At 32.4% G+C, this 11,070-nt stretch overlaps 2 protein-coding genes across 2 annotated transcripts; one reads left to right on the plus strand and one right to left on the minus strand.

Annotated features, from left to right (window-relative positions):
• Positions 1-122: 122 nt before the first annotated feature.
• On the plus strand, positions 123-5,188 carry LOC108759308 (protein PF14_0175). The gene is made up of 10 exons (XM_018504665.1): positions 123-1,065; positions 1,130-1,242; positions 1,565-3,578; positions 3,693-3,823; positions 3,908-3,994; positions 4,070-4,180; positions 4,279-4,391; positions 4,460-4,576; positions 4,668-4,823; positions 4,907-5,188. The coding sequence occupies exons 1-10, from the start codon at positions 374-376 to the stop codon at positions 5,057-5,059; spliced, it is 3,687 nt and encodes a 1,228-aa protein (XP_018360167.1). The 5' UTR covers positions 123-373; the 3' UTR covers positions 5,060-5,188.
• Positions 5,189-6,868: 1,680 nt separating this feature from the next.
• LOC108759312 (uncharacterized) lies at positions 6,869-10,408 on the minus strand. The gene is given in 6 exon segments (XM_018504670.1): positions 6,869-7,792; positions 7,794-7,840; positions 7,842-9,091; positions 9,414-9,526; positions 9,591-10,255; positions 10,339-10,408. Coding segments are annotated over 6 exon segments (2,742 nt in total). The 5' UTR covers positions 10,345-10,408; the 3' UTR covers positions 6,869-7,131.
• Positions 10,409-11,070: the final 662 nt, after the last annotated feature.

Raw genomic sequence — 11,070 nt, forward strand, 5'->3', positions numbered from 1 at the left:
ATCTCCGAGTATTATATCAATCGTCGAGTGCGGAAAAATTGTTCGATGTTTTGACAAAGGAAAAACCTAGACTTTTTACGTCGGCTAGTTAGTGTTGGCTACCGTGGTTGGCATCAGTCATCGAAAACCACAGGGTGATCAGCTTGATCAGGCGAAACCGGTGCGAAACGAAGAGACTGGTCTGTGGCAATGTCCTTTCCGCCTGAAGAACGACTTTCCCGAATTATCGGAGGTATGGAATCACTTCGATGCTGGCGCTTGTCCGGGTAAAGCTACCGGCGTGAGATTGCGACTGGACAATGGTATCTCCGGTTATATTCACATCAAGAATCCCTCGGACCGGCACGTCGCAAATCCCTGCGACAGAGTCGGTATGGGACAGATTATTCATTGCTGGATCATTAAAATCGAAGTAGATCGATTCAGTGTCGAATGTACCAGCAAGAGCAGCGATCTCTCTGGACTGCGAAAGGAACATAGCAAGAGTATACACGATAGAAAACCATCGACTGCAATAACTTGGCCGAGTAGTTCCAGTATTAATGTAGATACTTTGGATTCCAGCATTGCAACACCATTGCAACAAACTTCTTTGCTCAACAGCGAAGTCTTAGCTTCCAGCAATAATTTTAGAAATATATTTTTAAAGAAGAAGAGCCACAATATTAAGCAAGAAGCAATGACTACATCTAGTCTCAAACAGTACGATGTCAAGAAGGATGATCATGTCGATCGGCTTACTATGCCACCCCCAATGGGAAACACAATTTATCGCACTGTTCGGGAATCACAAAATGAAATCCGTGCATTGTCGAATTGCGAAAAAGTGTTGCCTTCATTTGATTCATCTATACGCTCTTCAACGGTAAATACATGTTTGAAGAGCGCTCCTACCTCGATATCCACTAATACAGGTGCTGATGGATCTATTATACCAAAGTATCAGAAAACTTGTGTCTCACCGAGTTCTATCCATAATTCTCGGAATATTGATCGAGTATTTTCAAAATGGAAAATTACATTAAATAGCTGCTACGAATTAATAATTAACGGAACTTTAGATTGGTAAGTACAAAATAAAACGCTGCATTAATATTTAAATGTTAATGTTTATTTTCTTTGCAAACAGTGGTAGGGTTGTACGTAGTAAACCAGTTATAAGAAGATACTCTGCAAAATGTGTTGAATCCAAATACAAGCATATATATATTCTGACGGGGAATATTGTTGATGAAAGCAATGGTAATAATTTGTATAAAATTCATTAATATTTTATAGTTTACATATTAACTCTCTGTTGATCAAGTTAGACTTCGAAGTCAATTTTTTGATTGTATATTCTGGTAGGTAAATGTAAATCTGTAAAAAATTAGTAAAATGCAATCTGACTTCTGCGATAATAAACACTCGTTACAGTTTTTGTAAGTATGCAAGAATTTTTTCAAATTTTTTATAGTTTAAAATATAAAAATCTGTACTGAAACTCAAAGATCCATATTGCTAACAGAAAATACAAAATTCTAATAATTGATGGAGAGTTAATAACTTATATACTTTATTATAGGATTACCAGATTATATTCGTGGAAAATTTTATAATGGTTTTCCTGACGATTGGGAGAACGTTCATCAAATATGGAGGACATATGCCGAGCAAAGATGTCCAGTAACGTTTCGTTGGCCCACCCCTATTACTGACAGTGATGACGATTTAAAAAGCGAATTGACAGATATGACTTATGCACATGTAAAAAATAAGAACACTATTTCTGCAACAAAATCTTCTAACTTAAACAAGTCTAATAAGATTGAAAATATGAATGGTACATCTAAAGAGAAGGAAATATGTAATTATTCTACTCATAGTATTCCAACTTGTGAAAAAAATTCATTTATAAAGCCTTTTATTTACAACTCTGAAAAAGATATAATTCCTGTTGTACAAACAAAGAATACGAAGTCTTTATGTGATGAAGCTAGTAAGCAAAATTTCAATTCCAATATAAATCCACCATGCAGTTCTAGGAAAGTGAATAAATTGGATAATATTCTTCGGCAAGATAAACTGAACATCATTATTAACAATTTGGTAGACAAGAATTGCTCTCAAGAGTACATCGACAAAATTTTTGAGATGTTTGTTTGTTTGGATTATGCAGTGTCTTACAGAACGGAATCGGAATGTAATAACGATTCGATGATCTCCACGAATCACGAAACATATAAATCAGAAATAATGTCATTGCAAAAGAGTTTAGTTTGTGATGGCAACCCCGTGAACACTAATAAGCTTCAAAACAAATCAATGGAATTAAAAAGCTGCACAATAGGACACTCCATCGATCTGGGATACGGAAGCATAAAAAATGATTCTAGTACTATCCAGTTATCGAATTCAGCAAATCTTAGACCGGGACACGACAACAATTCAGACAAATTGGAGAGCGAGATTTATGCGGGTATACGCAAAATATCGATTGAATCAGTTTTAAAAGCTAGAGAATCACCTGGAAAAATATATAAACGTAAAGTGAAAAAGAAAACGACTTATCCGGACACTCAGAAACATACGATGAATCTGACGTACAATACAAAAGAAATTAAGTCTAGCCATATGGTAATGAATGAAGAGAAAAAATTACTTCCAAATGAATCCTGCGTCAGTATAACAGAAGATGAAGCGGGAACAGCACACAACATGAGGAAGTGTCGCCAAACAATACCTATTAGTCCAAGATCACAAAAAATGACTTATTCCAGTGGTCGAGAAATAGAGAAAAATTTTGAAGTGTATGAGAAAGGCAAATCTGTAATGCATGTGCAAAATAAACATCCAATTAATGCTTTTGACACACAAAGAGTTAATTCGGATGTTTTTATAAAGGAGCAAAAGATTCCATATAAAATTCAAAACAATGTACATTCACAGTTTGTTTCAGATGTTGATACTATCAATTCTAATGTCAACATTGTAACCGTAAGTTCACGAACAGCAGGTAGAAATGTAACAGCATCACCAGCTAAGGTGAACCAAGACATTATGACAATCAGCGAAAATGAGTTTTCTAAAAAATCCAACGTCTCTTCAAAATTACATAGAGAATTTATCGAACAAACGAAAAACGATATTGTGATGAAAAAATCCAAACCTACCATAATCAGTTCGGTACCGGTAAATTTGAAGATGAGAATAAGTAGAAAAAACTTGAATACAAATACTGAGCAATTGCCTTCCAAGATAATCAACAATGACAATAAACAGAATAAAAATATTCGGCCATCGGAAAACATTAACAAGAACTTCATGTCAATTGCTTCAAAATCTATGGTTAATGATTCTCATACGAAGACAATTGACAATAAAAGAGAGGTTTATCCAATAACAAATAACGATAAATTGTATGATGTAAATTCTACTAATCTGACGACGAATCCAACAACTGAGCAACCTAAAAGCAGCAAAGAACAGTGTGGATTAAAAAAAAATCCCAAAAGGTTGACTGCATGGATGCCAAAAGTAATACGTTATGCAAAATCAAAATCTGGATTAGGTTTAACTTTTCAAGGAAAATTAGTCAAGTAAGTTCTCTCTTAGATAATAGGTATGTCTAATAATCAAATAATTACAGTTACATATAATATATATAATTAATAATTAAACAATATATTTTGTTTTTTCTTTTTACTATATAGTGAAGCTGGCCACGTTATGCACAGAAATTATACGACAGGCATTGTGCTGAAGCGATTATCAGCGACACTAGTCGAATTAGTGAATCATGAATTCTTTGAACTTCTTGGAAATTTAAACGACAATAAGCATAGTAAAGTATCCAAAATCATTAACGTTGTATCATTGTACGTTGATAAATATTTATCAATTAACAATATTACTTTATCATATTTAGTTATTCCCAAGGAACTTGCAAAACAATGTCGTTATGGGTGTCCTTCGATTGAGCAATTTTGTCTGACTTGGAAAACGTTGCAGCAAGGTAAGTTTCTTAAAATATATTTAACTTTTAATAAATATTATATGTTCATGTGTCGCATTTATTTTCGTTTTCTAGATAATATTCAAGAAATTAGTCAGAACTCTCATGATGCAACAGTGGACTCGCTAAATGCACCTGTTAGTAAGAGGGGTCGTCATATTTTACCTCCATTATGTTACTGGACAGGTGAGTAGATTAATAATAAAAATGTGAAAAGATACATTAATTTTTTTACAAAAATAGATAAATAATCTAAAGCTATTTTTTATTATTTTTTTTTACAGGTGAACGTATAACGTTGAAAGATAACAATGTAGTCTATAGTCCGGGCAGTTCACAGGAATCATCGTTTTGTTCACAGATTGATAACTCAAGAGAAATTCAAAGGAATACTAAGGTAAAAATTTCTATAATTATAATATTTACATCTGCTTTTATTATAATTGTATATATTTTGTTGTGAAGGATACTGATAAAGAAACAAATAAACAAAATGGGACTTCTAAGAATACATCACAGAAGCAAAATGTAAATAAACAAATAATGTCTGAATCAAATACTTCAGATATAAACAAAAATCAAGTAAGTTTATATAATTATATTTCTGTTAAAAATAAGTTCATTAACAAAAAATTTATGGATTTTTTAAATTTAAACGATTGTTATTGAAAAGACTCAAGATCCTAAAACATCATATAAGGTCAATGCTACGAACAATCCAAAGAGATCTGATAACTCGAGGAAATCTGTCTATCGTAAACGACGGAAGTTGATGAGCTTTCCCGATTCTTCCAGCGACGAAGAGGAGCAAAAAGCATTTCAGCGAAAGGTAACATTGAAATCAATCGTAACAGTTATTTTGCTAATCATATATTTTCAAGAAAGAAATTATATTGTATCTTTTTTACGCAGTATGAGTGCAATTGTAAGATAAACAAAAATGTAAATTCAAAATCACGATATACCATGGCATTAAGGGAGCGGCCAAATGTGACATATAATTATTATAAAAGTATTTCGAAATCAGAAGACACCCTATCGGAGGACGAAGAATCGGTTGTATAATCTCGGACGGTAATTCCGTATAAATATTATGTTGCTGCGCGTAGCTTAGCGCCGAGATACTACCACTGTCTCAAGATTTTGTGCATTGATAACAAACACGCGAAAATTTAATTTAAAAAAAAAGTATTTTTCTACATATTTATCTTCATATATGTATATATTCTTGTGAACAATAATAATGTCTTCTTACGGACTCTCGCAAATTCAACAACAAAAAACTCCAAAAAAACAAGGCGAATGAGAGTCAACGTGGTAATTAATACGCAATCTTAAATCCTCAATCCAAAAAATAGAATCTTTATTCCAAAAAATAGATACGTTTCAGTTCACTTTGGAACCATCTTCAGCAAAACAAAGATATCAATCCCTTCATGTCCAAGAAAAAATCATCATCAGATTAGCAGATTTGATGTTATAATCTATTCGAAACATTAAAATGATCTTATAAATATTTCTATTGAACAAGTTTCAAATTAAAATTAAAACTGGTGACTCACCCCAAGACATAGAAGGAATTCGTCTCAACATTGGATCAACTAATTACAATTAATATTCACTAAAGAGTATCAAAATAAAAAACGCATGTTGATCGCAGCTCGAACGAAATATGACTAATACATTTAATATAATAAGACAGACATGTCAGGTCAACCATGCAAATAAAAAGAAAAAGAAAAAAGGACTGGAAAAAAGGAAATTTTTGTTTATGTATTAACATTGTCCTTTTTTCTTTTTCTTTTTATTTGCGTGGTTGACCTGACATGTCTGTCTTATTATATTAAATGTATTAGTCATGTTTCGTTCGAGCTGCGATCAACATGCGTTTTTTATTTTGATACTCTTTTAGTGAATATTAATTGTAATTAGTTGATCCAATGTTGAGACGAATTCCTTCTATGTCTTGGGGTGAGTCACCAGTTTTAATTTTAATTTGAAACTTGTTCAATAGAAATATTTATAAGATCATTTTAATGTTTCGAATAGATTATAACATCAAATCTGCTAATCTGATGATGATTTTTTCTTGGACATGAAGGGATTGATATCTTTGTTTTGCTGAAGATGGTTCCAAAGTGAACTGAAACGTATCTATTTTTTGGAATAAAGATTCTATTTTTTGGATTGAGGATTTAAGATTGCGTATTAATTACCACGCTGACTCTCATTCGCCCTGTTTTTTGGAGTTTTTTGTCGTTATCTTGTGAATGTTATTTCTTTTTTTTGTAGTCGATAGATACAAATACAAAAGATAATCATCTTTCGTCTTTATTCAAGGATTAAATAAAACATTAAAATTAACTGCAATCTTTAACAATGTCAAGTAAATGCCATTATTTTGAACAATTTAAATATTGTACAGATATTTTCTTATAAAGACTAAGATATATAAGACAGATTTCTATAGAATATCTAGATCGTTAACGTACTAATTATGAATTAGTAGGCAAGTTTTTTAGTTATGTCATGTGAATCCATACATTTAATATCTTATGAATCTTGAGACCATTTGGAGTACTTTCATTTTTCTGATTGTGACATAGCAGTCCAGGTATTTATGTATAGAAATCTGTAAACAATTATTTATTATAGCGATATTTATATTTAAGAGATATTATATTATTGATACGATAAGTAATTAGATCAATTCGCTATATTATGAACATAATGGCATCAATGAAAAATATAAAATATTTTTGAACAATAATTCAGTTACAATTATTTTTCAACGTTATCCTATCAATGCCCATAAAATATTATGACTCTAATATAAAATATATATCTTGAGACTAAAATCAAGATAAAATATAATCTTGTAAAATATTATGATTCTATTTTGACCGTAGTCTTATATTTAATATCTTTCTATAGTCACTGATAAATAAGAACCGTTCGTAAATTATAGTAAATTCCAATTTTTTATTCAAATTATTTTTCTCATTGATGCCATCAATGTGTAGGAAAGTGAATCAAGAAATTGCAGAGCGTGTTCATGAGGCCTTCATAAAGTTTCCATAAAATTGTATTATGTACATAGGAAGAAACCGCGAAAATATTACATAATAAATAAAATATTACATAATCCATGCAGTCAACCTTTTGGGATTTTTTTTTAATCCACACTGTTCTTTGCTGCTTTTAGGTTGCTCAGTTGTTGGATTCGTCGTCAGATTAGTAGAATTTACATCATGCAATTTATTGTTATTTGTTATTGGATAAACCTCTCTTTTATTGTCAATTGTCTTCGTATGAGAATCATTAACCACAGATTTTGAAGCAATTGACATGAAGTTCTTTTTAATGTTTTCCGATGGCCGAATATTTTTATTCTGTTTATCGTCATTGTTGATTATCTTGGAAGGCAATTGCTCAGTATTTCTATTCAAGTTTTTTCTACTTATTCCCATCTTCAAATTTACCGGTATCGAACTGATTATGGTAGGTTTGGATTTTTTCATCACAATATCGTTTTTCGTTTGTTCGATAAATTCTCTATGTAATTTTGAAGAGACGTTGGATTTTTTAGAAAACTCATTTTCGCTGATTGTCATAATGTCTTGGTTCACCTTAGCTGGTGATGCTGTTACATTTCTACCTGCTGTTCGTGAACTTACGGTTACAATGTTGACATTAGAATTGATAGTATCAACATCTGAAACAAACTGTGAATGTACATTGTTTTGAACTTTATATGGAATCTTTTGCTCCTTTATAAAAACATCCGAATTAACTCTGTGTGTCAAAAGCATTAATTGGATGTTTATTTTGCACATGCATTACAGAGAGAGAGAGATTTGCCTTTCTCATACACTTCAAAATTTTTCTCTATTTCTCGACCACTGGAATAAGTCATTTTTTGTGATCTTGGACTAATAGGTATTGTTTGGCGACACTTCCTCATGTTGTGTGCTGTTCCCACTTCATCTTCTGTTATACTGACGCAGGATTCATTTGGAAGTAATTTTTTCTCTTCATTCATTACCATATGGCTAGACTTAATTTCTTTTGTATTGTACGTCAGATTCATCGTATGTTTCTGAGTGTCCGGATAAGTCGTTTTCTTTTTCACTTTACGTTTATATATTTTTCCAGGTGATTCTCTAGCTTTTAAAACTGATTCAATCGATATTTTGCGTATACCCGCATAAATCTCGCTCTCCAATTTGTCTGAATTGTTGTCGTGTCCCGGTCTAAGATTTGCTGAATTCGATAACTGGATAGTACCAGAATCATTTTTTATGCTTCCGTATCCCGGATCGATGGAGTGTCCTATTGTGCAGCTTTTTAATTCCATTGATTTGTTTTGAAGCTTATTAGTGTTCACGGGGTTGTCATCACAAACTAAACTCTTTTGCAATGACATTATTTCTGATTTATATGTTTCGTGATTCGTGGAGGTCATCGAATCGTTATTACATTCCGGTTCCGTTCTGTAAGACACTGCATAATCCGAACAATCCAACATCTCAAAAATTTTGTCGATGTACTCTTGAGAGCAATTCTTGTCTACCAAACTGTTAATAATGATGTTCAGTTTATCTTGCCGAAGAATATTATCCAATTTATTCACTTTCCTAGAACTGCATGGTGGATTTATATTGGAATTGAAATTTTGCTTACTAGCTTCATCACATAAAGACTTCGTATTCTTTGTTTGTACAACAGGAATTATATCTTTTTCAGAGTTGTAAATAAAAGGCTTTATAAATGAATTTTTTTCACAAGTTGGAATACTATGAGTAGAATAATTACATATTTCCTTCTCTTTAGATGTACCATTCATATTTTCAATCTTATTAGACTTGTTTAAGTTAGAAGATTTTGTTGCAGAAATAGTGTTCTTATTTTTTACATGTGCATAAGTCATATCTGTCAATTCGCTTTTTAAATCGTCATCACTGTCAGTAATAGGGGTGGGCCAACGAAACGTTACTGGACATCTTTGCTCGGCATATGTCCTCCATATTTGATGAACGTTCTCCCAATCGTCAGGAAAACCATTATAAAATTTTCCACGAATATAATCTGGTAATCCTATAATAAAGTATATAAGTTATTAACTCTCCATCAATTATTAGAATTTTGTATTTTCTGTTAGCAATATGGATCTTTGAGTTTCAGTACAGATTTTTATATTTTAAACTATAAAAAATTTGAAAAAATTCTTGCATACTTACAAAAACTGTAACGAGTGTTTATTATCGCAGAAGTCAGATTGCATTTTACTTATTTTTTACAGATTTACATTTACCTACCAGAATATACAATCAAAAAATTGACTTCGAAGTCTAACTTGATCAACAGAGAGTTAATATGTAAACTATAAAATATTAATGAATTTTATACAAATTATTACCATTGCTTTCATCAACAATATTCCCCGTCAGAATATATATATGCTTGTATTTGGATTCAACACATTTTGCAGAGTATCTTCTTATAACTGGTTTACTACGTACAACCCTACCACTGTTTGCAAAGAAAATAAACATTAACATTTAAATATTAATGCAGCGTTTTATTTTGTACTTACCAATCTAAAGTTCCTTTAATTATTAATTCGTAGCAGCTATTTAATGTAATTTTCCATTTTGAAAATACTCGATCAATATTCCGAGAATTATGGATAGAACTCGGTGAGACACAAGTTTTCTGATACTTTGGTATAATAGATCCATCAGCACCTGTATTAGTGGATATCGAGGTAGGAGCGCTCTTCAAACATGTATTTACCGTTGAAGAGCGTATAGATGAATCAAATGAAGGCAACACTTTTTCGCAATTCGACAATGCACGGATTTCATTTTGTGATTCCCGAACAGTGCGATAAATTGTGTTTCCCATTGGGGGTGGCATAGTAAGCCGATCGACATGATCATCCTTCTTGACATCGTACTGTTTGAGACTAGATGTAGTCATTGCTTCTTGCTTAATATTGTGGCTCTTCTTCTTTAAAAATATATTTCTAAAATTATTGCTGGAAGCTAAGACTTCGCTGTTGAGCAAAGAAGTTTGTCGCAATGGTGTTGCAATGCTGGAATCCAAAGTATCTACATTAATATTGGAACTACTCGGCCAAGTTATTGCAGTTGATGGTTTTCTATCGTGTATACTCTTGCTATGTTCCTTTCCAGAGAGTTTCAGGAATTCTTGCAGTTTTTTGAATCGGTCATCTTTTTCCAGATCTCCAAATTTAATCTACGAAAGCATTAAAATATAGTTCGTAGGCTCATAAGTAAACAATTAGAATTGTTATAACCTTTATATTAACAAAAACATACATTCATAATGATTAACCATTGGAAGATATTGAGTGTTTTCCTTTTGATGACACAAGCACACAAGTCGACAGAAGCGTCTATCCCTGTTGAAATTCAGAGAGAGACAAAGATAGACTGACACTGGTCGACTTGTGTGGACCATCAAATGGAAAGCACCTATTAGTCCTTGATTATATTCTTTATTGAGGGCATAAATTTGTAAGTAAAAATTCCACTTTTCGAAGAAAAACTAGAAGTAGAAAGAAGAAATTACCATAGTTATGACAATGCAATAGTTTTGTTTTGGTTCGCAGAGTAAAGAGAATAGGCACCAATTAGCCGGAAGTCGCCATTTCCAACAAATATTTATAACGCAATTCCTCGTCTTAAGGCGATGCTAAAGCTCCCTGTTTTACCACATTCCTATTCGGTGAAAAATCTCTGTATTGGATGTACGGATTGCAAAAGTATTATTACCGTGTGCTCGCCTGCTAGCACACGGACATGGGCTCGTGCTTATATGTGTGTTACAGCGCCACACCACGATAAATGGCCGAACTTATAGGCGTGGAAATGTGACATTTTGACCAGTTTTGACGACGAAATTTGTGCACGGTGCCATTTCGTTATTATTTGCTGAATTGTGAAAATGTGACTTGTCTCGTACTTATCAAAGTCTTATAGCGTATTCGATTTACTGACTCGATCCGACTCCGAGTCAATAGTCTGTTCTGTTTAGCTGCAAAAGAAGAG

This window comes from Trachymyrmex cornetzi, unplaced genomic scaffold (genome assembly GCF_001594075.2).
Source record: "Trachymyrmex cornetzi isolate Tcor2-1 unplaced genomic scaffold, Tcor1.1 scaffold18, whole genome shotgun sequence".
Classification (NCBI taxonomy): domain Eukaryota; kingdom Metazoa; phylum Arthropoda; class Insecta; order Hymenoptera; family Formicidae; genus Trachymyrmex; species Trachymyrmex cornetzi.

Coding starts and splice junctions, on each gene's coding strand:
- LOC108759308 (XM_018504665.1), top strand. CDS start 374: ATGGGACAGATTATTCATTGCTGGATCATTAAAATCGAAGTAGATCGA. Junction 1,243..1,564: donor TATTGTTGATGAAAGCAATG/GTAATAATTTGT, acceptor ACTTTATTATAG/GATTACCAGATTATATTCGT. Junction 4,577..4,667: donor CAGATATAAACAAAAATCAA/GTAAGTTTATAT, acceptor GTTATTGAAAAG/ACTCAAGATCCTAAAACATC.